Genomic DNA, 26,950 nt, shown 5'->3' with positions numbered 1-26,950 from the left:
TTAACACTCTGCACACAATACAATGCACACAAATCTGGGGTCAAACTATGTTCAGGTCTTGCCTCCTTCACTTTCTAGAAGCATGAACTCAAGTACAGGTTCAATGCGATGATTCAGTTTCGTTTTCTGTAAAATGTAAACACTCAGATGTACTCAAGCTTTGGTATAGGTCAAGTGGCAGATGCCATTCCACTAAAACACTGCTTAGTGGTCACCCATACTATACATGCAACACCATTACAAATGTATGTTCACTATTTGTAAGTTCCCACTGTTGATTCCTTTCTATTCTTCGAGAAAATACAGGGCCAGAGTTAAAAATTGTAGAGAGGAGTTTAGGGTCCATGGAAGGAGATCTTATTCCATGTCAGGAAAAAGAACCAGGCTCTTTAGCCCTACTCAGTATGATAAATTGCACAGAGATTAGAGTTTTGAGTACAGACTTTGGCCTGCTTTCCTTGATTCAGCCACCCAGAAGAATATATGCATATGACAAAGAAAGGTAAAAACTAAGCATTAAAACACAACATAAGCCTGTGTGTGTGTGTGTGTGTGTGTGTGTGTGTGTGTGTGTGTGTGTGTTTCTTGTTTATTCTGGCTTTGAAATGATCTCTACCACCCCTACCAACTTCTCTTCACCCTTTAAATGTGTTCCATACTATTTATAAAGTTCTGGGGTGCTAGATATAGATGTATGTGGAGAAAGGAATATTTCAGTCTTCATTTGAAAGTTATCCTGATCTTTTAATACCTTAAAGCATTGGTTCTCAACCTTCCAAATGCTGATACCCTTTAATACAGTTTCTCATGCTGTGGTGACTACCAACCATAAAATTATTTTGTCACTACTTCATAACTGTAATATTGCTACTGTTATGACTTCTAACATAAATATCTGTGTTTTCTGATGGTCATAGGCAAACCCTGTAAAAGGGTTTTTGGACAACCAAAGGGGTCTCAATCCACATGACGAAAATCACTGCCCTAAAGGGTAATTGAAGGAACATGGCAAAGGAAATATGTTTGTTGTTGTTTTGTTGATAAAAGAAGCAAGAAAGCCATGTTTCTGTTAGATCTCAAAGACTAAGAGAGTTTGTTTGTTTCATGCTAGTTAGGCTGTTGGGACAAAATACCTTAGACTGGATAATTTATAAACAATAGATAGCATTACTCACAGTTCTGGAACACAATAAATCCAAGAGGAAGGGACCTTGAGTTCCAGTGTCTGGGGAGGATATGCTCCTTCCAGATATGCTCTTACATTTGGCAGAAGAGCAAAAGCGATAAAAAGCTCCCTCTTTCCATTTTATAAACTCAGTAATCTCATCCACAAACGTTAACCACTTCCCAAAGATCCCACATTTAAAGATTGCTACTCTAGGGGATCCTGATTTCACACATGATCTGAGAGGACGAACACGTTCTGACCAGTCTTAGCCATACTCTGCACATTCCACGGGATACTTCAGTATAAAAACAGAGAGTCTAAACCACAGTGACCTGGATCAATTAATAGGTCCCCACCTACAAACCTTGTGCATGTGGGTACTTCGTCTCTCTATACTTCAGTTTTCTCAACAGAAAAATGGGTATAAGCAGTTCCTATACCTCCCCCATAGGGCTGCTGTGAGAAGTTAATGTGTTAATATATTTGAAGTATTTATAACACCCAACCAAGACACATAATGGTAAGTCAAGGTATCCCATTATTATTTATTTTTTCCCATTATTATTTTACCATAATACATTCTGTCAAGATGTTGATCACCTTCCAAAGCTTCCCAATAAATGCCAGGCAAAGTATATGTTTTTAAACATCTTACAGCATATGTTGAGGGATGGTACAAACGATGGGCATTACACACATGACTGTGCACATGACCATACTATCCTGATGTACTTTAATGAGGAAGCACACAGAAGGGGAACACCACTTAGACTCATATGATATAAGCCTGACCTATGTGTCACTTAATAAACAGTTTTATCATCTTTCCAAGCTCCACCCTGAATTCAACTACATATCCTCAATTCCCTGCTGCCACTGGCTGCTACCACTCAATCTACCTTCTTATTTACCTTAGACCACTACAGTAGGTTCCCGAACCAATATCCCTAACTCTGTATTGGCACCCTCCCTGTACACATCAGATTCTTAATACCTGAAACATTATGGTTAATTTTATAACAAAAGCCACATCATAAACACTCCCCACAACTTCCCAAATTCACTATCCCTGGCTTTCTGGCTCCACTGACAAGTATCAACTGGCCTCAGCCTGCTCCTAACATAGACCTTTTCTCTCTTGAGCTTCCATCTCTCTCAATCTCCAGGGTGTTGTGGACTATTAGTTGAAGATGTGTTACATTTGTTTATGTAGTGGAACATTTGTTTAATGATGCAAAGATGTGTTTCATTCTTTTATGTTGCATTTGTTTAACTGTAAAGCTGTGTTATTGTGCCTGTCTAAAACACCTAATTGGTCTAATAAACAGCTGAATAGCCAATAGCTAGGCAGAAGGAAGGATGAGTGTGGCTGGCAAACAGAGAGAATAAATAGGAAGAGAAAGCTGAGAAGAGAGATGAGGAGTGAGAAAAGGTGGAGAGAGGACACCAGGGCCAGCCACCTAGCTAGATTGCCAGCCACAGAGTAAGAAGTAAAGAACGGTATATAGAATAGAGAAAGATAAAAGCCCAGAGGTAAAAGGTAATTGGCATAATTTAAGAAAAGCTGGCTAGAAACAAGCCAAGCTAAGGCTGGTCATTTATAACTAAGCATAAGACTCTGTGTATTTATTTTGGAGCTGGGTGGTGGGCCCCAAATACCAAAGAGTGAAAAAACAAACTACACCAGTGTATATTTCACATTCCCATGGTTCATAGCTCACTTGATACATTGCATGGTCTCATCAAATGTCCCTTTTTCTGAGAAGGCGTCTTCTACCTGCTACACTGGTAAGCATGCCTTGCTATTCACCACTCTTCACTCCTACTTTAACTGTGCCAAAACCTTTTTTTTTTTTTAAACTACCTGACACCTCTTATCTATTCAGGATGACAGATAGGAAGTATGCATTGTTTTAAAATTCAGTCTTTCTAAGTTAGCAAGCTAGTAAGGACTAGAGAGAGAATGGATTCAAATTCCTCCCATCCATCGAAACTACTAAGAGGGCCTCAGGGTAGGAGCCAAATATCTCAGAAAGTCAGTGGGAGCCACTCCAAATCATCTGCTGGGTACCCACAACCTCTCCTCCTGCCTGATGTAAGAAAAGCCAGGCCACTGAACCCCTCTTCACCTCTTCACCTGTCTGTACCCTTCTCTAGTAGAACTTGGTGTATGTCTTTGAACCAGGAAAGGAAACAAGTGCCAACTTTGATTGGTACCTCAGCCACTTCATTAAATAAAAGGGCACTGCAAGTTCTGGAATCACCTTTGTGGATTCTAATCCCTTATGGGAGGAAAAAAGAACGTTTGTAGAACTGAATTTCAGTATACATTTAATCCATTAAAAAAACACATCACCTGAACTCTAGGTGAATTAGAAGCTGCAATTTTAATGAAATAATAATAATCATAAAGTCACGTGATTAATAGGAACTTTTGAAAATAGCAATAAAAGGGGGAGGAGGTGGACTGATAAGGGAATAATGTAACTTTCAATTTCCTACAATGCTTGTCTTACAGAGTCTAATAACAATGGAAGATTATTGTCTTCCAGAACAGTAGCTCCCAGTAGATTGGTACTGTCTCTTGGGGTTAGAACCAAAGGATACTAGAGACTGTTTCTACTCATCTCAATGACTGAGTAGCACAGACAAGAGAGGTGATATAATATATCCTACCATGGTATCAATTTTCACTCCCTACAATAAATCAGTTCCCTATATGTTCTTGGGTCTATAGATGGTCAAAGAGAAAATTGTTTCTGCCTTCAACTTTCCAGCAAATGTTTAGAGGACAGGCAGCTTATTCCTTGGAAGTTTAAAAGGCATCATGTCAATAAGATGCTGCACAAACTAGTTTATGCCACAGAGTGTAAAGAAGTTCACCTCCACTTTAGGGAAAAATATAGTCTCAAGAAATGGGTATCACAATATTTGCACAAAAAGCAAGTCTATTGTTTAATACTGAGATATTAACTCCAAGTACCCATAAAGACAACACATTCAACATCTTGTTCCACACAACCAAGCAGAAAAGAAAGTGATGCTGAGAAAACATGTTTTTCCCCATTTTACTCAATTCCATAGTGTAAAGCAGACTAGAAAGCTGAAGTTCTAAACTAACTCCCTTACTGCCATAGCTTTGTGTATTTAGCCACAAGATAAAAGTTGACTGTTCGCTATCCCTCCCCACTGCCATTTCTTTACTGACTCTATTGATTATGTGGCAAAATTAAACTCCTTATAGGAAGACAAGTTCCTCAAGCTGGTCATCTTTTTTTAAGTGTGATCACCCCCACAAGCTATATCTTCTCAACCCTAATGTTCTTAATTTAAACCACTAGCCCATCCCCATTTCTCCAGACATACTTATTCTCTTCCCTTTTTCCTAGGACTTACATTGTTAACAGCAGCCCATTCTTGTGAACCATCTGTGTAGGGTCTCCTGTTATTCTTGCAGCTCTCTTGGGAAATAGGTCCTAGACCCAAAGGATTTTAAAATAGGATATAACAGTGAAGCCAAAATTCTAGAGGTGGGATTCCACAACTCATGCTTTCAGCCTTGATGCTTCACTTTAGCTGCCCAGTTAATCAAATGGTAGAAAGGTGATGATGCCATGGTCTTCTTCTCATTTGTGTCCTGTACTTGAACACTCAAGATTAGAGCAGTGGTTCTCAACCTTTCTAGTGCTAAGACCCTTTAATACAGTTCCTCATGTTGTGGTGACCCCTAACCATAAAATCACTTCATTGCCACTTCATAACTGTAATTTTGCAGCTGTTATGAATCATAATGTAAATATCTGATATGCAACCCCAAAGGGGTCGGTGACCCACAGGTTGAAGACCACTGTATTAAAGAGTGCTGCTTATATTATTATATTCCATAGTTGGCAGCTCAAGTCTTATACAACTCTTAGGTTGACCATGGGTGTGGGTGTCCACATAGATAATTAAATATAAAAGCTTCAGTTCATTTACATGTTAATTGCCCCAGATTTAACAGCCAGTAACAAGTTAATGGAAAACATCTTTGATGTCATTTTATATAGCAATGGTAACAAACAATTTAGTAACATTTAATTTGTACCTACCATTGCAGAAAGATAGTTTATGTGTAACTGTGTTAGAATCCCCCCAGCAAAATATTAAGCCAAAGTCAATCAAGAACAAAACCGCCAGGCAGTGGTGGCGCACGCCTGTAATCCCAGCACTCGGGAAGCAGAGGCAGGTGGATCTCTGTGAGTTCGAGGCCAGCCTGGTCTACAAAGCGAGTTCCAGGACAGGCTCCAAAAGCTACAGAGAAACCCTGTCTTGAAATACCAAAAAAAAAAAAAAAAAAAAAAAAAGCAGAACAAAACCATCTCCACTGATTAAACAAGCAGGCAGTAGTGAGAATAAGAATACATCTGGACTTCAACAAAAATACTTCACTTCCTTTGAGAACAAACAAAGCAGCCCAATGTATGTAGGCAGATGAATGAAATAATCCAAATGTGCACACAAGCAATGGGAGAGGTAGTCTCTTTTTTAAAGAAATGAAAGCTGGGGAGCAAAATACACACTGTGCAAGCATAAGGACTTCAGTTCTGGTCCCCAGTACCCATGTAAATAACTAGGTGGGTGTGGCAGCCTTCCCATAAGCTCAGCACTGAGTAGACAAAAGACAGGAGGTCAGACTGGCTAGTGAGAGCAGCAGAAGGTGTGAGCTCTGGGTTCAAAGGAAAGACCCTACATGAATAAGTAAGACAGAAAGTGACTTAGGTCCTTTCCGGTTACCCTGAGATCCCCACATGCATGTGCACCCACACACCTGTACACACACAAGCAGGTATGCACACAGGGATGCATAACACACACAGATGCTGACAGAGAGAGAAAGAAAATTCTATTGCAATGTTGAATTGTTAACACTTTGTGCTAAGTAAAATAAACCAGTCCTAGAAATGAAAGCACCATATGAACACACTTGAAGAATTATCTTTTTATTTATTTGGTTATTTGGTTTTTTGTTTTTGCTTTTTGGGGGGATTTTGTTTGTTTGTTTGTTTGTTTGTTTGTTTTTTTAGAGACAGGGTTTCTCTGTGTAGCTTTGCACCTTTCCTGCAACTCACTTTGGAGACCAGGCTGGCCTCGAACTCACAAAGATCCGTCTGCCTCTGCTGCTCAAGTGCTGGGATTAAAGGCGTGAGCCACCAACGCCCAGCTTGAAGAATTATCTTAAGTGATCAAATTCATAGGAATCAAGAGTAAACTGGTGGACATCAAGGAGGGATAGAGAAGTGAGGAGCAGTTTAATGGGCATAAGGATTCAGTTTTTGTCAGAGGAAAAAGTTCTGGAAATATGTTCTACAAGAATGTAAACATGTGTAACACTATTCAACTGTACACTTCCCAAATGGTTGAGATGGTAATTTGATAGAGGAAATAGAATGAACTCTGTACACATATTATTTCCCTCCTTTGACAGTTCCAGCTTGAAAGTGCAGTACTACCAGTCCGTGAGATTTTCCTATTCCATCTGCCCTTAATCCCTTATTAATTCCACCCACACTAGATACCATAATGCCTGAATCCCAATCCAAGCTTCTCTACATTTTTTATTTATTTTATCTATCCTCTCTCTCCCTCCCTCCCACTCCATTCCTCCTTTTACTCCCCTTATCACTGGGGTGCACATAGGTGCATCTGTGTGTGTGTGTGTGTGTGTGTGTGCTTGTATGTGTGAGTGTGTGGTGTGTGGTGTATGTGTGTGTGTGTGTGTGTGTGTGTGTGTGTGTGTGTGTGTATGTGTGTGTGCTTTATTAACCTAGTGAGATACGGACATGATTAGTGTCTTGAGATTGGAAGACTTTAGACTTAGGACACAGACCACAATGATTACAAAAGTTCCCAGCTCTGTTGCACACAATCTTTGTGGACTTCAACAATGTCTTTCCCTCTTGAGTCTCACTATAGTCTTCTGATAAACAGGGGACATAATAATGCATACAACTCAAGGCTATTTTAAGGGGGAAATGTCTGAAAATGTACACAGCCCTTTCACTGGTTTCTGGCAAACAGCAAATATTTAGTCATTAGCTAGCTGCTAGATACAAAATAAGTGAAACTTGATCTTAAAATAGCCAGATTCTAAGCCATATCATTTGGCTTTTGGATCAAGGGGAAAAAAATTACTCTGAGACATTTTTATTTTATTTACTGTGCAATCAGAAAAACACAACTCTGCAATCTGGAATTCAGTATCTCTGTCAAAACCAGGAAAGTTAACTCCTTTACTTAGCATGAGGGGTTATTGCACTGTGCCATGTCAAATGCCTACATTAGAGTGTTTTAGATATTATCTTAACAGTTAAGTGCTTGATAATCTCCTTGGCCACAATACATCTCTCAAAGTTCCCATCTACATTTAAGTTAATTAGTTGAGGTTTGAAATTTCTCTTAAATTATAATGGAGAAATCTTTCAAGTGAAGCCATGATTTGGGAACAACCACAGAAAGAGTTTATCTTCCACAGTTTCCATGAGGAATGACAAGCTGAAACCTGCATCACTACAGTAGATGCCCACCCATGTGCTCCAATACCTAGAACTACTTCTATTGGGAAAAGGCTCTTTCCTGGCCCTAACTAGTCTGTAGCACTTCTGTAGCTGAACCTGATGCTTTTGAAACCTTGAACTGAGAGGCAGGCTGGTTTAAACACAGCTTTAATAGTCAATTAACCCAAGCAAAAACTGAAACAATATTACAGTTCGGTACAAAGTCCTTTAAATGTAGAGTTATGATATAAACATACTTCTTTATGTGCATTACATCTCAATGTGGTAGTACAAATATCTATTCACCGTCTCTCTGAATTTAAGAGCCACATTTTTAGACCAACAACCAGATGTTTCAAAATAGCCTACTGTGAATGTTTCCTCTCTGCATTTATAAATAGCACCCTGACCTCTTTTCCAACTGAATTCAAGAGCTTCCTCTTCATGCTGTGATTCCTAAAGTCTCTTGTTCTTACGAAAAGACAAGTAATCCAACCGTCTCTGAACTTACGTGCCCCTCTGCTTACATTTATGCCTTCAGTAAATATTTAAGGAACACTGCTCTATCCAAGAGAATAGTGGGAAATATTTTCAGTTCAAGATAACAGTACTTCTTATCTTACTTTTCAAACAGTGTCAAGGGTTACAAAGTGAAGATACAATGTCTTCCCTCCAGTAGTTTAAAAACAGATCAGGCTTAGACATGCCAATACGCAAAGGAAATGGCATGGGTACAAACAATCGGCCCTGGGACAAACTGCTCAGTACAAGTGAAGAAGGACTAGGGAGACAGAACAATATTCTTTGGAGAAGATGTAAGCACTTACTCTGAGGCAATGGGAAAAACTCAGAGTTTGTAACCTTGACTTTTATAGGGTTTTCAATATAATGCTTTATTTAAGTCAGAGATCTGGCACCATCCTTTAAGATGAATGAGGGATTCTAAAAGTCTCCCATCAACTTGAGGAGTATACTCAAAGTCTACAGTAAGTCAGAGCTTTCCAAATACTGCAAAAAGAATAAGTGCTATTGAATAAGGAACGTTTCAAATAGAAAGGCCACAGGTGGAGATACCAGCCAGCACCTGAAAGTAGACCAAAGGCCATGAAGGAGGCACAGGGAGAGAAAATAAACATCAGGCAGCAGCAAGAAGACAGAGTAGGTGCAATGGACCTAGAGTTCAACAAGTTGTAATGTCAGAAAGGCAGGTGGTGTTAGCCAATGACCTGGAAAACTGAAGAGGCTGCACTTCCTGGGAATGCCCTGAAAAGCTCTGGGCAGCCCTCTGATGATCTCCACCCCTGTAGTCCAAGTCATCTAACAAGCAGGGAAAGAGCAGTCTCCTTTGTTGGTGCACAGACCCAGTCCTACTCTCCTCATATTCGGCTACACAGCAGAGCCAGTGAAGGTTTTCTGTTTGTTTGCTTTTGTTTTTGTTTTACATTCTATTGTTTGAGAACCTTTAGGAATGGTAAGCCATTTTAACAACCCATCCCAGATTATTCCCTCTACTTAAGTATAAATCAGAAAAGAATTCTCTCTACCTCTCACCAATAATTTTCAGCAAAATGCCTCCCTTCCCCATATCAGAATACCGTTGGTCTCATTTGAGCATGGGTAGCAAAGCCTGTTCTGCTTAGTCAAAACTTCAAGAATATTTCTGCACAGACAGAATAATTAGAGTATCACTGCTATTGCAATCAATAAAAAATGTGAGCCAAACGACTTCACTACTATTATATATTTGATTTGGGTGACATTTTACCTGCATTTATTTATTTATTATTTATTTATTTATTTTGTGTGTATGTATATATGTGTGTACATGTGTGGGATGACACAGCATTTATATGGCAGTCAGGTGACAATTTGCTAGAGTCTGTTTTCTCCTTCCACCATAAGGCCCTGGGTTTTGGGGATCAAACTCATGTCATTAGGCCTGGTGGAAAGCATCTTCTCTGGCTGAGCCATCAAGCCAGGCCCTGACCAGTATTTTTTGAAATCTAATATGATACACTCTAAGTAGAAATTATTTAAGATGGCATCCCATACCCTCTACTTTTCTATTCACTGTGTTTGGTTAAAGTAAAGGCATATTTCCAGCAACAATGAGAAGCAATCCACCTGATGAGTGTTTTACAAAGAATCCAAAACACTCCACTGTCTAGCTTGTTCAAAAGCAAAGGCCAATAAGTGAATCAACAAACAAATCTGAAGAGGTGGTGGGCTATGTGAAAACAGGAGCTATTAAAGCATCTGCTGTCATTCATACTTCTAATTTTACCTCACTTTCACCACACTGAGTTAGCTGCTAGGAAGTGTGTTACAAAGTAACAAAACAAAAGGCAAAGTCTCCTTGGACCTGGTGAAGTCTGGAGCCCAGAATCCCCAGCAGCAGGTTTTCAAAACTGTAATCCATTATAACCTGAGTTCTGCTTAACCATGGTAACTAAAAGCAGTTTAGTCTGAAAAGCATTCATTGAGTGCCCATGAGCCTCGCAACTGGGAACTTGAGATGTCAGGAAAACAAGAATTTGTTTTTAAGTGGACCATCAGCCTCTCCTTTCACAGACAACCCATAAAACCCAACTGACAGGCTAAGGGCGGAAGGGAAAAAATACAAGACAGCAGATCCACATAAATCAGTTTTAACAAGCCATTTGATTTACCCTCTGGGTACATTTTATTTAAAAAAAAAATCTTTGGCTCTGACACATAAACGCAATATAACACCTTCTTGGTGTGAAGACCCACCTTAAATGTGTGTTCAGTCTCTCCTTGGATGGGAGCCAGGGGATGTTTCCATTTTAGGACGTAGCCCACTTGCACGACCCACTTTTTGTCTCTTTTAAACATTGTTAAATGGTGGGATACCAAGTGCCTTCGCCCTCCACATTTCTCTTGTAAGTGTGTAAAAGTCATAAATAGCAATCTTATAGAGATTCCTTTTCGTTAAAAAGTTACTGCACTCGACCACTTGCAGACAGGCAATGCTCCCTACACTTCTGGTGCAGAGCGCTTAAGTGAAGAGAGTCAATACTGGGCTCGTAAGTACGATGCTATTATTGGTAATAACAATGACATCCGATTAAATGTACTTTTAAAAATAGCTTACTTCAGTACTTTAAAAACAACTTATATGCCACTAAGCCTCCTATACTTCAAGGACAAACTTGGTATCGCTCTATCAACTTCCAAGAGCCTGAGACAGTTTTCCACACAGCGTAGCTCGTCACTTCTTTCGTATTTGTCCTCTAATTATCAAAGGTTCACAAAGACAACTCCACAAACCTTCTTCCAAATCAAAGTAACTCCAGATCACCACAAAGAAATACAAGACTGGTTAAAAAAAAAAAAAAAAAGAATGAAGTAAAATAAAACTTACTTTAATTAATAGATGGACACCAAGTCTCCCACGAGAACTGCTTCCCACACCAAAGGAGAAAGAGCTGCTGCCTGGTAAATGCACTCTGGAGAGGTCCCCGGGTACAGTGCTGGGTTCAGGCAGGTGGAGGCCGAATGATTGTAATTAAAGTTAATTAACAGGGCCGCCTTCTTAAGTGTGTAAGCAGCAGGGTGCGGGGGAGCCCGGAGCCCCAAGTCATTACCTCGACCAAGAACGTACTCGGTGCCTGGAACTCACCCAGGCTGCCTTTTGGTCGGGGGCGTGGGGCGTGGGGTGGCGGGGAGGTGGGAAGGGATGAGGCCGAGTCTGGTGGACTGGATTGTCACCCGGGCGGGTCAAATCCCAGAAGCAAGTGCAGCCTTCAGATCACTTACCGGCTCTGGTTTCTCTTCCGACGCCCACTCGCCGGGAGCGCGATCCAAGCGGTGCAACCCAGAAGAGCCCGAGCACGGTGCGAGCCCCGAAAGCGCGGCGCGGCGCGGCGAGGCGTTCTCTCCACCCGCCACCACCCCCCGGGGCACTGGAACCGCGGCCAGCCCACCCCGGGGACTCGCCTCGCGCGCGGCCGCCGAGCCCGGGCAGCGCAGCGCCGGCTTGTCCCCGTGGGGCGCTGTCACCGGCGGGCGGACCCCGCGCCGCACCTGGAGGCGGGAGCGCGGCTGGGCTCGGCGAGCGCGCAGCCCCGGAAACGGCGCCCGCCCGGGCCGCCCAGGTGCTCGGCGCCGCGCCCGGGTGCTTCCTCCCGGGCCCCGGGGGCGGGGATCCGCGGCCGGCGGGGGCGGCCCGAGCTCAGCGGCGGGGGTGGCAGGGCAGGCCGTCCCGGTTCCGCAGCATTGCTGCGCGGCTGAGTCAGCCTGCCACCGCTTGGCCGCGCCTGCCGCCCAGGCCACCTGGAGCGCCTTCGCCCAGTGGGGACCAGGGGAGGGCGCGTCTCGGGGTGTGGGGTCGGAGCTGCCACCCTCCAGTAGGGACCCTTGTTGGGTTCCTACTGCCCGGTTCCCCCCTGGCTGGGCGCGCTGATCTGGGCTGGTGGCCGCCAAAGGGATAGAACCTTGCAGCCGCCTCTGATTGCAGAAGCTTACCCCACTGAGAACTTTCCCTGTTGCCTCAGCGTTTCCCAAACTTCATACTCATCTAAGACACCGGTTTTACCAGGTTCCGGGAATCAGCGTATTGGCCAACCCTTCAGCAGGATTCTCCCAGTCTCTGCTGTGGCCAGAGACTAAGATCCCTTTTTCTAGATGAATCTGAGGAGCAGCCTAACGTCAGTGTCTGGAGGAACATCTATACCTGGGCAAAGGTCTCAGACTTTGGGGTTGTTAGAACCTGGAAGTACTTTCTCTTCTCTGAGCCAGTCCTTGCCTGATCTTGGTGATAAGATGAAAAGAGAGGATCACAAAAACCTACCTGAGAGCAAGTAGGGTCATCCCTAATCTGCTTCACTTTACTGTTTGAGGCTTTGTTTGTTTGCTTGTTTTCAATAGATTACCTACCTGAATTTCTCTCTCCCTTAAAACATGAAAGTCCTTATCTTTGCGCTCTATCTGTTGACGAAAGTGATGCAATTACAGTGAAGCACAGACCTTATTATGAAAATAAGATAATGGGTGAAGCTCGCAGAGTGGAGCCCAGGCCTCTGTGAATCCTCATCACCAAGAGCTTTCAGAGTACAGCCCAGCCAAAAGCGGCCCCATCCTTGTGAGGGCGGTTCTGTTGGCAAAGGCAGGCCCAAGAACTTCGGTTTCTTTCCGCACTAAATGCTTCACTGAAGGCCCCATTTCCTAGGCAAATTTCCTTGACTTTGTCCAAAGCCCGCAGAATTGTTTTTGTTTGTTTGTCTGTTTTTTCCTTTTGCTTTCCAACGTGTTTACAACAAATTTTCTGTGTATGACTCTTTCCTGGATTCATCTTAGTCCTATATTCTTGGTGTCTCTTTCTTTCCCAACAGTTCTTACATATTCTCCCCCTAATCTTCATTAGCCTTCTTAAATCCTTCCCTGAACAAGACAGGTTATAAATATACAAGTGTTCTTACATCAGTTATGGTGTCTCAGGAGGTCAAGCTTAACTTGTCTTCAATTTACTTTTCGGGATTGGTTTTACGAAATAATTAGGGTCTGGGGCCTCCTTACAATATCTTGGTTCCTTGGTTCTGTTATTTGGGTATTTGGAGTTTTCTGACATTGCTCTGGTTGGTAATTTGAACAGAGAACACTGAAGATACAACAGTAAACAACTACCAAACAATCTCTAGGTGCTGCCCTCTCCCTGGGGAAGGATTTCAGTGCTGCAAAGCACACCTGAGGTTTCCTAGCAGGAGTGGCAAGGAAAACTGCCCTTCACCACCGCCTGCTTATAAATGCCAAGTCTGCCTGATGAACCCTCATATACGAAGGGAAAGAAAAGATGGCTCCGGAATGATGGTAAAAGCTACCTCTTATTAATTGCTTGTTAATCACCAGTCTCTAGCCACATACCCAATACATATTTTATATGCTACAATTCTGAGTTGAAATAATTCTTCCAGTTTTATAAACGCAGGCTTAATTGAAGCTGATAGAGGCTAAGTAGTAAATAGCAGATAAATTGAGCACATCTAGGCTGTATTAGTACTACATCAATTATTTAAGTGAGGCATTAAGAGGACCAAGTGGACAAAGAAATTGACTTTCTATAAGAATTAAGATATGGAGATCTGTGGACTGCCAAGCTCTTGAAATATCTATCTGTTCCCAGTATTTTCCATGGAGACAGGAGTTATTCCAAGGTGACCTGTCCCTGCCCCTACTTCCTGGGTTTTGGAGCAAATGGAACTTAACCTGTTCTTCTGCCTTTGTTGCCCCTGTCCCTTTTTGACCCTTGATGCACTAGCGTGAAAGAGGTGATAATGGAAACCCCTCCTTCCTAGCTCTCTTCTCTCCCTTCCCTTTTTCTCTAACCTCACAGCAGCACTAGCATCCACGGACCACTTGCATGACCTCTGCTGCTCCAGGCACTTCACTTGACATGTAATGACGTCAGCCAGTCTTCTCCAGGAATTGTCTCTGATGAAGACAATGGGGGCCGGCCTCAAAATGCTCTTCTTGGGAGGGAGTTGAATGTATCATGTGGGCTGAGGCAGTTTGAGTACACTCTACTAAGTCTGGACCCTGGTTTCTCCACCAGTATAAACAGTGACTATTAGAACACAGTGTAATTATACATCTAAGGCACCTGGGAAATAGTAGCTCTTCAGTGCAACTAGTTCCGTTGTTTTTTTCCTCCCAGGGTTCTCCAAGACCTAAGTTTCATTTTCTTCTCAAGGTATTTGCAAAAATCTCTGGTAGCCAGAATTGCTTACACAAGAAATTTAAAGTAATCTTTCATTTTATTTAAAATGTCCAATGTTATTTTGCCAGATGTAAAACTTAAAGTTATAGATGCAACAGACAAATACAATGTTTGGGAGTAAACAAAATAACATACTCATTTACCAATACTATACTTTCCACTCAGATTTTATGAAGTAATATTATCGAACATGCAATTTAACACAAAATTTAATCTGGAGAATTATATGTAAATCATCTTATATTTGCCCCTCCTCCCTAACCCCGATGCTCTGCTATTACACAATAGTTTTATATTATACAATGAACCTATTTGTTCGTTTTACATACTTGAAACTTTATATCCTTTGAGTGACATCTCACATCCCTTCTTAACCTCTAGCCTCTCCAGTAACTATTGTTCTACACTGTACTTCTATGAATCCTCTTTCTCTCCTCTCCCTCTCTCTTTCAGAAAAGAGTCTCTGCTGATTGAGTTAATCTGTTTGTCTGTCCAATTATTTTTTTTTTCCATTTGACACAAGCTGATGTCAACTGGGAAGAAGGAGCCTCATTTGGAATAGTCTACATCCAGCTGGTCGATGGCAGGCCTGTGGGACATTTTCTTTATAGACTGATGTGGGAGGGCCCTGCCTTCTATAGGGAGTAGCATCTTCGGGCACATGATGCTGGGTTATATAAGAAAGAAAGTGGAACAGCCATAGGGATCAAGCCACCAAGCAGTCCTCCTCCATGGTCTCTGCTTCAGTTCCTCAGTTCCTGCCCTGGTTTCCCTCAATAAGGGACTGTGATGGACTATGAAACCCTTTCTTCCCCAAGTTGTTTTTTGCCACAAGGATTCTCAGACTCTGCAGACACCATGTCATCCCTAGTTAATTTTTTTTTATTTTTTTAGATCTCATGTATAAGAAAGATCATGCAGTACTGTTTTTCTATAGATTTTTTCACTCCCCATCTCCCAGCAGTTCAAGGTCACTCTGGAAAATACACTTAAGGTGGGTGATGTTCTAATTCACTTTCTTCTGCTTCCATAAAGATGATAACCAAAGTTTCTGACGCCTCCCAAAATCATGCTGCTAGCTGGGGTCCAACTATTCAACATGTGAGTCTGTGACAGAAACTTTAAATTCAAACCATAGCAAATTCTGTGGGCATATTAAGTCTGATGGAAGATGTTGTGGGCCATACTTGCCACCTTGGGCCTTGGAAGTGATCAGGTTAATTAACTGGAGGAAACAAAGAGGTGCTGTGCTATTTATGTGGTTTTGTTTTTGTTTTGTTGTATTTTGTTTAACATGATTTCTCTATTGAATCTTTGGGAATTTCACATTATGCATCCCAGTTCTGCTCACCTCCCAGTTTCTCCATATCCTCTGCTCCCCACTGTAATGGCCTCACAAAAGAATTTTTTTTAATATCAAAATGAAACAAAACAAGCACACAAACAGACACAAGGAGAAAAAGAACAACAAAAAGAACCTCTGTTCCTCCATCTCTCTGGTCCCTCTAACACTTCTTCATTCATCTTGGTGGCATTAGAAGCCTCAACGCGTCACATCAGCTTTACTTACAAATAATCATTGCAGTAAGTAACTGGTCTGGTGCAAAGCCTCTGGATTCTGGTACACCATCATCACTGGATCTTCACTGAAATTCCTCTTAGAATTGACCCAGAGTCACAGAGATCCTGTGGGTATTATTCCACAGGACCAGTCCCTTTACAAGCTCCAGCAGGTCCTAGATGGAGTAGATGTTAGGGTGGGCCTGGGTGATACCTGAGCTGGTCTGACCAGGCCACTGTGGCCACCCTCCTCAGGTGAATGTTGGAGCCTCAGGGTCAGCTCTCATCTGCCCATGGTGAGGGGTGAGGCCAGTTCACCCGAGTGCTGGGGGCCAGGTCTCCCATGACAACTGATGTCAGCTCTTTCCCTGCAGCATCCAGCAAAGGGCAAAGTCTGCTTAGCATGGCCCTCTGATTCCATTACTCATGGTTCCCATGGCTGCACAAGGTGACACAGTCCACAGACATCAGCACAGACCTTGGCTGCACCAGGACCATGGACCCAGACATGGTCCTCAGAGGCAGCCTGGGCCTAGACTGTAGGTGGAGATTTCTCCAGTCCTGCCAGGGCCCACAGCCACTCAGACTCAAGTAAACACACAGAGACTTATATTACTTATAAACTGTATGGTCATGGCAGGCTTCTTGCTAATTAGCTCTTATATCTTAAATTAAACCATTTCTATAAATCTATACATTGCCACATGGCTTGTGGCTTAGCGGTTCTTTACATCTTACTTCTCATGGTGGCATCAGCTGGCTGTGTCTCCTGACTCAGCCTTCCCCCTCCCAAAATTCTCTTCTCTGTTTATCCTACCTATATTATACTTCCTGCCTGGATCCTGGCCAATCAGCATTTTATTTATCAATCAATCAGAGCAACACATTTACAGCATACAGAAAGACAACATGCTGGCTCCTGGTAAGATATTAATGGTTGTGATCCAAGTATTTTGACATACTAACTCTTTTAGCCCTCTCAATTGGACTGAGAATAAAGTTCTACAACTATACCCCCTTTAATGCTTTAGAAACCAACAGTTATCTCAGCTAAGAATGTACAATCTGTATTTAACAGAGGCAGGATTAAAATGCACATGATATGGTTTCAAAGCCTGTGCCTTACATGTCATGTTCTGTGATGATATAGAAAATTCTTTAGAAGTATTCACCCATAAAGAAAAGTAAAACCATGACTGAATAGATGTTACCTATATGCTGAGAAGGAGTTCCTTGGGGAAAGGAAGCAAGGGGAGGGGACAGAACAGGAGAGGGGAGCAGTAGGGGATAACCAACCAGAGCAAAGTGTGTATGAAAACACACCCAAGAAACCCATCGTTTGGAATGCTAATTTTTGAAAACTTTAAAAAAAAAAAAATAGTTCAACAATATAGACTTCTCTTCTGAGGCTAATATTTTCTGGAGGAAATGATCTGCCTGGCAGTATTCTCTCATGATTCTCTCTGTAGTTTTTCACTGAGTGGAGAATCCTAGTCAGCCAGCTGTGCACCCTAGCTATAGAGACACTCCTCTTCTCGCTGCTCATAACTCCTGAAGTACCCATCCTGGGGCGTTGGGTAAATGTTTGCTTTATTAAGTTGACACCTTAAGTAGAGTTCTTGTGGCTCTTGGTTATTGTAAGAGTTGCTTTGAAAGCATCATTTAACTCCTCACCACAAGAAAACAGTAAGTGGCCAGTACTGCCAGACCACAATAGACATGGCAGCTGCAGAAAATGTTCGGCTAATTCAACTACTCACCAAAGGGTGATGGTATTGTGGAAACAACATATTTTAAAGAAAACCATTAAATATCAAGGAAATGGGTAATGAATGTTTTCCCATAAAACTAGTGCTTTAGAAACACATTGAGGCCCAAGAGCTGAGAGTTTTATACTGATATACATATTTCTAGACTCTCCTGCTTCTGAAGTGAGATTTCATCTTGAAATGGATTGCTGTTGCCCAGGCAACAATCATAATGGAATTGCTATTGTTTACATTCAAATGAACTGCAACATAGATACTTATATTGTCAGCACTTCCTGTGAATTATTTACACCTACACTTCTACTGATACCAAGCTTGTCAGTTAAGACGTTTTTCAGACAGTTTACAGCAGGTTTCAGCAGAAAAACAAGGAAACAGGACAGTGAGATAATGATATACATCTGTGTCTAGACAACTTTAAAAGAGTTTTCTTATAAATAATAAAAAGATTAAATAATTGTTAAAACTACATATCATAGTTTAGGACACAGTTATTTTTTGCTGAGGAATATGTTGAAGACAGGCAAAAAAGACCACATTCTAAAATTGCTAATATGCTCTAATTTTTAATTGCTAACAAAAATAAATCTAACTTTACTGTTTTCTTGTATAGCATCTCTTAGGAAGAATCATTGCTAAGAGAAATTTCACAAAACCATACTGTTGCCCCAAGGATTTGTAGATGAGATGCATCTATGGGTCAGACAATTATTACATGCTGTTTGGCTCCATTTTCCCCTCTTTTTGCTAATCAGTATCCTTATAAAAGCTTCGAAAGCTTCAAATAAACTAGGATTTTAGCAAAACAAAAGATAAGGGATATGACACAAAATCCATGGCTAGAAATAGACTCCATACGAACCAATGAAACTGCACTGTCAGGACAGCATTTGAAAGCTCTCTTGTTACCAGTGTAAGTCGTGAATGCAATGCACGAAAAGGACTGATAAGAGACTGCACCACAAGGCCTCTTTAATGAAGACTGAGGTCACAAAGTAGGCGCCTGGGGGTAGCCAGAAAGCAGGAAGTCCTCAGCAAGTGTTGGACCACAGAGTTCACCAAATTTTAACCGGTTCCAAAATGAGGCTTTCCACTAAAAAATATAGGTTTTTTTTTTTTTAACTTCTCATGTAGAATCAAAAGGCCTGCTGACCTTGCTTTAATAAGAAGCAAATCAACATGGCGAAACCAGCAGCTCTTATTTGGTCAGGACATTCTTTCTTTGGCTGTTTTCTCCACAAACACAGGTCCTCCCTGAGCTGATGACTCAGGAGCTGTGGTGATTACACGTGTGAATTTTTTCCCTGAAATTATCAGTGAAAGATAAGCTTCCAGTGAGGTAAGCTGGAGAGTTTCTACAATAGAAATCTTAGAAAAACAGAGTCCAGACGGTAATTTTTAATACCAATCATTTTATCATGAGCAGCAGTACAATTCATGACTTCCACTTCAGCTATTGTTGAGTCTTAAGTCAAATCACACAGTAAATATTTTGAGCACTCCACTTATTTTAATGGGTATTTGGGGATGTGAAGGGTCCCAAATGCAGAACGTAAGAAAGTAGGCAATCTTTATTATACTCTTGGGGCCTACAATATGATTGCAGAGGCAGACAGTACCAAATAATAATAGTATATAACATGTATACAGGTATGTGTGTGATATCTGTATGTGCACTATATATAAACCCATATAGTGCATATTCTATACATATAATACATATTAATAAATAAATATATGATACTTCTCTCGCAGCACATTCATGCATACATATTAATGTGCTTCTTTTGTTTATAACATATATATGCATTGTGATATTTGAAACATATGAACTTACTGTTAACTTAATCTCTAAAGTCTAAAATAGACATTCCTTGTGTCTAGCTTAATTTATTAAATTTGAATTGGAAATGGAAAAAAAATGCTTTTCTGCTACCCCCTAATCTTGTGTGCTCATGTGGTAGGAGATTATAACCTTCCTGCCCCAACCCACCCACCCATTTCACACTGTCTGACCAGTGATAGAAGGTCATTTATCTGGTGCACAAGTCATTGGCCTCAAGGGCCCTGCTCCTTCATTTCTGTGTTCTCTTCTTGTGGGCTGCCATTTAGGAATAAGAGTTCTACACAGCTCCTGCTAGCTGAGAAACCCTGGGAAATCTCAATCTGTCTACAATTTCCCCAGTCTGACATGTTGTCTAAAATAATAAAAAGTAGTATTTGTCACCGTGTTGCCTGGTCCCTTTCAATCTGCCCATTCATTTCAAACCAAGTAACGCATTTATGGTATTGGAACAAACAATATTTTATGCTAGATAAAAGTCAGGAAAAGGAACAATTTTGATTGGTAACTCAAAAAAGTCTTTTTTTAAACAAGTGACATTTAAGCTGAGAAATGAAGGAGTGGGTGTGAGATTTGTACTGTGCATGCATGGGGGAGGCAAAGAAGAACATTTGGAAAACCTTAGATGGAGCAAAAAGCAGGAACCTTAAAGGAACTGGAAAAAAAAAAAAAAAAAAGGTCTCTCCCAGTGAAGTAGGGAATACAATAACAAGGTAGAAGAGCAGGTTGCTACAATAAATAGGTTCTTGCAGGCCACATACAGGGTGTGGGATTTATAAGAAGGAAATGGAAAGCTATTGGAGGGATTTAAGAGGGAAAATCATAGTTACTTTAGTTTTTTCACTTTATGTAATTTTCAATTCCTGATATTATTTCAGGGGGATGAATTTCAATACACAGAGGTTCAATTGCAAATGTATTAATAATAGCTACAGTATGGACATGAATCCGTAGGCTATTTCATGTTACAGAAGTCTAAGGTCTATGCAGAAATCTAAGGACATTTGTGAATTTATAGATTGTAACTTAGAAACAAGGTTTATGTATGAACAAGTCAGAGGTACTTCAGCCTTTTGAAAAAAGATTTTATATTTGATATTCCTATAGAGATTCCAGCAAGTGTATATACACTTCCAGTTTCTGCAGTAAAATTCTAATAAATATTTATGTTTTAAGTCTGAGATCCTTTTGTGTGTGTGTGTGTTGTAGAAATAAATTCAACTGCCATCCCCAAACCTAGTCCCAAAAATTAGCTTAGAAGGAAAAAAATAGATAAAAATGTCCCAGTCATTCATCAAAGTGTTGGTTGATCTAGGAATTGCGATGCTACCTCAGTTAATTTCTTTATAGCTAAGAGTTCCAGGAATTGGAACATGGGTTGAGAAGTTCTCCAGTCACCAACTACTACATTTGTTGCTGTTGCTGACACACCAGCCTTTCCTATGTTTTCACTTTAGGAAACAGATACCCATGTAAGAGTGTTTCTCTATCTGGAGAGGTAGTAGTCTTATTCTCCTAAAAGCACGTGGTACCACTCCTGTGTGAGAGAAGTCTGACACCATCTCAAGTAATCTAAGAGCAGGTGCAGACCTTCCAAGGCCTAACTCACAGGCTTGCATTTCCTTCACTCCACATGGTTTCCGTAGCATCCGGTGTCATGGTTTTATATTTTTTCCTGTGGAAGTGCTTACACCCCCACTTACTGTAGCTTCCGTCTGGCTTAGCACTCAAAACACAACATCTGTCCAGAAGGTTTTTGCAAGCCTTTTAAGAAAAACACTGTAGTCCTGCTTACTGAGGTGTTCCTTCTATCCACGAAGGGACTACTACTCATAGCTTCACTGAGCTGTAAATGCCTGGATTTTCTCCATGCAGTTTCTAGAGCACCAGAAATGGATATTTTTTGTTTTTCATTGATTTACCCAAGGTATAGATGGTAAAAGGAAGCAGCATTGGAACTAGTTCCTTCTCTTTGTGCTCTTCATCAAGACAGTTTTAAAGTGATATGTTTTAAAAACACCAATTTAATTTATCCTATCATCTTCATGAAGTACACAGGGCACATAAGAAGCAGTGCATCTCAAATTTCATCAGATGGGCAAATGCTTCACCAGTATTTTATCCAGTCCCATTTCCAATTGGCTTTTGAACTAACTCCTGCCCCTGTTTTAGAATATATGTGTCCCCCTGACTTTCCATTTTGTGTCCACAATGAAAATACCCGAGCCCATGTGTTAGAAATATTTAGTCCGAACTAGCATACAAGACCAGCATCAGTTAATTGTGCATGAAACTCATTGTTACCCTCTCAGTACCTTTGCCCACAAGCCTGCTTCACTGCTGAAGCCAGCCATAGGATAATGGGTAGGACAGGAAGGGCAACATCTTTCCTTCCCTCTGCTCAGGCCAGGGAGAGGAGGAGATTGAGAAACAAGGCAATGTTTTGAGTTGTGAGTGCAGTTGTGATTCTTTGGTGCTTTTACTTTCAACTCTCCATACCATCTCCCCCCACACACCCTTTAACTCCTGCTGTGATGTGGAGATGCTGGGAATACTCTGTCAGCAGCTTTTGACATCCCCTTTAAATGTTCTTTGTTTAATAAATCCACTGTCTCCAGAGGTCTCCCCAAGCTACTCTCACATTCTTCATAGCCCTAGCAAAGTTCTACATACAAGACTGGGTTTTACTTTAGGGGGGTGAACTGTCCCTCTTTCTTTCTTTGGAGTTGAGCCTTAAACCTCCTAAGACTATCTAGATAGCATGATTAAGAATAACAGATAAGATCTGTTGTAGAATATTTATTTAACTATACAAAGATGTGTTGCATTTGTTTAACTATGTAAAGATGTGTTGCATTTGTTTAATTCTGTAAGGACGTGTTGCCTTTTTACCTTGCCTGCCTGAGGCACCTGATTGGTCTAATAAAAAGCTGAATGGCCAATAGTGAGGGAGGAGGTGTAGGTGGGGCTTCTGGACAGGGAGAGCAAATAGGAGCAAGAATTTAGCCTAGGGGTAATGAGAAAAGGAACCGACAGGGAGATAACAGGGGCCAGCCAAAACAGAGAAAGCAGGGAAGTAGGACATACAGAATGAAAGAGAGGTAACAAGCTCCAGGCAAAAATATAGATTAATAAAAAAAAATTAAATTAAGTTAAAAGAGCTAGGGGTCAAGACTAAGCTAAGGCCAAGCATTCATAACTAATAATAAGTCTCTCTGTGTTTATTTGGGAGCTGGTTGGTGGCCCAAAGAAAATGCCAACTACAAAGATCTTTTGCTAAATGTACTATTTGGTATATATGAATTAGAATAGCAACATAACATTCTGCCAAGATAGAAGTTTTTCATTAATGTAGGCATGTGTGCATGTGTGTTCTTGTAGGGAGTCTTATTTTCCAAAGTCTACCCAATCCCCAACCCAACCCAGTAGACAAACTATTTCTTTAATCCTCATCTTTAGGGACTGCACTGTACTACTGGTCTCATTTTCTAGCTAGTGGTTCCTAAAGGGATAAGAGGTTTAGTAACTTACGCAAGTTACCTAACCTGTAAATAGTAGAGCTGCAACTGAAGATGAGTAGCACTGTGAATACAGAAGTTCACTATAATTACTACATCAGCCTATCTCCCTGTAGATAGAGTATTATTAGCTTAACTAGTGACTAGAACTGGCTATTAAATTTTATTTTATTTTATTTTTCCATCTATTACCAATGCTGCCCAGATAACAGACTTTAACTGCAGCTTTGATCTCTTTTATTGATAGACATCTCCCACTGAGTGAGACATGTCCTTTGTACAGGCCTATACATGACTATCACCTTCTTATTAAATAATAGGAAACAATGACAAGAGCCAAGTCTTCAAAGCATTCTGGTCTTCAAAGAATTCTAGCCAGCATGTTATACAAATTTTCACACATTGTATCTATAATACAGTTAAGCACATCCTGATTGAAATGCCTGTTCATACCTTATTTAGATTTAGATATGATTTCTTCAAGTCAAGCTACAAATTTTGAATGCTAGTTTACAGATTCCTTTCTGTGAGCATTAGAAATAACATCATTACTCACATTATCTTATGAGAAAGAAAATAGAATGAGTCAATTCCATTACCAGGAAGGTCATCCACAAACCACATTGGTATCGTGGTAACTTCAAAGTAAATATACTTGCTAATTAAGCAAGATAGCATGTCCGGGCATTGAACCTATGAAGTTCCTTAGCTACCAGGGTTTCAGTAACAGTAGAGAAAAGAGAACTTGGCTCAAGGACAGACCCTGATAATAGTTGTTATTATTTATGTAGAATACTAAGATAAGTTTAAGGAGCAAGAGAGACCGAGTCATGAAAGCATTGTATTAACAGTTTAAGAGAATAAGACAGCTATGTTAGCAGAAAGTCACAGAACTCTTTCTCCTGACCATGCTGGCAACATCAAGTAGCATTTCCAAACCAAAGACTCATTTCAGATCTGTGTGTGAGGCTTTAGGAAGAGAGGAGCTACTTGGTTAAATAATCCTAGAAAAATTCTTCAATTAAAACTCTCCCCTGAAGATTTAATGACACATGCTGTACGAAAGTTTTCAAGTGAATCATGCAGAGAACAATCCTGCTGTAATCCCACTTAATTTAGCACTCCCTAGATTCATTTCATCCAGATATCAAACTTACATTACTGAACCACACACTCAAAACTGCTGATTCTCTGTCAAAAACACTTACTATTTTGCAGAGGATGAGGGTTCAGTTCCCAAGGCCTACACAGAACCTCACAACCATCTATAGCTCCAGCTCCAGAGGATCTATCACCCTCTTTTGCCTTCCATATGTACCAGGCATGCATGTGGTGCACATACCTACTGCAGGCAAAAAAAAACAAAAAAAAAAAAAAAAAAAAAAAAAACACTCACACACTTAAATAATTTTGTTTGTTTCAGATGTCAGGTTTAGACATACCAGGAAACTCTACAGCAATATCACTTCTAAGAAGTTGATTCTAAATGGGTGATAGGTGTAAAGATATATGTATCTTATGTAAATGCTGATCAAAAGTGACTTCATAAACAGAGAAGGAGTTCAGAAATTAAGTAGATCAGTCCTGTTCTAAGGAAAGTCAGCCTCTTTCCACAGCTATCCTTGTCATTGCCCAGTGGACCCATGAATAAAGAAATGGAATTTATAGATGGACTCAACAACATGGATTTACACTCACCAAGGCTGCTGAGTGCCAGATCTGCTAACAGTGGAGACCAACATTGACCCCAAATATGACACCATTCTTTGGGGGTGACTACCCAGGAACCTGGTGGCAAACTGACTACATTGAACCACTTCCTCTATGGAAAGGAGAACATTTTGTCCTTACTGGAGTAGTTATTCTGGTTATGGATTTGCCTTTGAAGAAGCTAATACTTCTGCCAAAACCACCATCTGGGGACCTACAGAATGTCATATCCACCATCATGGTATGCCACACAGTATTGCTTCTGACCAAGTAATTTACTTCACAGATAGAGGTGTGCAACAGTGAGCCCACAATCATGAAATCCACTGGTCTTACCATGTTTCTCATCATCCTGAAGTAGCTGGACATACAGAAAAATGGAATGGGCTTTTGAAGACAACGTTACAGTACCAATTAGGTGGCAGCAGCTTGAAGGGCTGGGGCAGAGTTGTACAGAAGGTGCTATATGCTTCAAATCAGTGTCCAATATTTAACATGGTTTCTCCCATAGCCAGGACCCACAGGTCCAGGAATCAAGGGTGGAAAGGGGAATAGTTCCACTCACTATCACCCCTAGTGACCCACCAGGAAAATGTTTGCTTCCTGTTCCCATGCACTTAAGTTCTGCTGGCCTAGAAGTTTTGGTTCCAGAGAGGAGTGCCCCTGCCAGGAGCCACAATAAATATTCCATTGAACTGGAAGGCCAGACTCCAACCTTCCCACTTCGGGCTTCTGATGCCCATAAGCCAACATGCTAAGAAAGAAGTAGCAGTGCTAAAAGGGATTATTGATCTAGATTACCAGGGGAAACTGGATTGTTTCTCCACAATGGAAATAAGGAAGATTATGCCTGGAGTAGAAGAGATCTTTTAGGATCTTGGTGCTACCATGTCCTGTGATTAAAGTCAATGGAAAAATACAATTAAATCTAGGCAGGATGACCAAGGGCATAGTCCCTTCAAGAATGAGGGTAAGGATCATTCCCCTAAGAAAAGAAACATGACTTGCTGAGGTTGGAGGAAATACAGAGTAGATAGTAGGGAAAGGTAGTTACAAACACCAGCTACTACCACATGACCAGTTGCATAAATAATGATTATAATTGACATGAGGGTTTCTGTCATGTGTTGTTAAGAATGCATTTGTACAGACATTTGTATTTTCTTTCCTTGAGTTATTTAGCATGTAATGTAACATCAGTTAAAAGAATATCATTGGTTATCATATTTAAGTTTGAAACACTAAAAGAATTTCCCTTGTCACCTATTCTAAAATCGGTAATATATTTGTGGTTGTGTGGGAGTAGTTATATCACACTAGGTGTAATTACTACCTGGTTGAATATATAATTTGTCTATGATTGTATTTGTGATTGTTATATCATGTCAGTCATAATTATGACCAGCATATTGTTATATCTGGAAATTAAGCATATCATAGGGAGATATGATTGTGCGTCAATTTGACAAGAGGTGGACTTGTGATGGCTATTCTTGCTTGTCAACTAGACTCTATCTGCAATTAAGTAAAACCCAAGCATCTGGGTATACCTGTGAGGAATTTTTCCTTAATTAAATCATTTGACATGGGAATGCCTACCTTTCATCTGGATTCTCTAAAGTGGGAAGGTCCACCTTTAATTCATATTTTTTGAGGTGGGAAGAACCACGTTTGATCTGGGCCACACCTGCTGGCAGCCTTTGTAAAAGATGCAGAAAAGGAAGCTTGCTCTCCTTGCTTGTTGTTCCTCTCACGGGAAAATCTGAATATTCACTAGCATAAGAGCCTACTTTTTGCAGATTCTGGAATACACTGAAGACCACCTGAGACATCCAGCTTGTGGACTGAACAACTCCCAGATTCTTATACTTTCCATTAGTAGACAGCCATTCTAATCTCTCTCTCTCTCTCTCTCTCTCTCTCTCTCTCTCTCTCTCTCACACACACACACACACACACACACACACACATACACACACATACATACACACACACACACACACACACACACACACACACACACACACACACAAAGAGAGAGAGACAGACAGACAGACAGAGAGGGAGGGAGAGATTCTATCAGTTTTGTTCCTCTAGAGAACCCTGACTA

The 26,950-nt window shown here is 40.9% G+C and overlaps 1 protein-coding gene across 1 annotated transcript in view; it reads right to left on the bottom strand.

Annotated features, from left to right (window-relative positions):
• The window catches only part of LOC118591886 (nascent polypeptide-associated complex subunit alpha, muscle-specific form-like), a 30,477-nt gene extending 3,805 nt beyond the window's left edge, over positions 1-26,672 (bottom strand). The window contains exons 1-2 of the mRNA XM_036200341.1: positions 26,440-26,672; positions 11,485-12,232 (exon numbers count right to left, since the gene is read on the bottom strand). Coding sequence (XP_036056234.1) covers positions 11,485-12,232; positions 26,440-26,672 — 981 coding nt within the window. The remainder of the gene's footprint in view (positions 1-11,484; positions 12,233-26,439) is intronic.
• Between the last annotated feature and the right edge of the window lie 278 nt (positions 26,673-26,950).

The sequence above is a fragment of the Onychomys torridus genome, chromosome 10 (assembly GCF_903995425.1).
Source record: "Onychomys torridus chromosome 10, mOncTor1.1, whole genome shotgun sequence".
NCBI lineage: Eukaryota > Metazoa > Chordata > Mammalia > Rodentia > Cricetidae > Onychomys > Onychomys torridus.
This window is presented reverse-complemented; position numbering and strand designations above follow the sequence as displayed.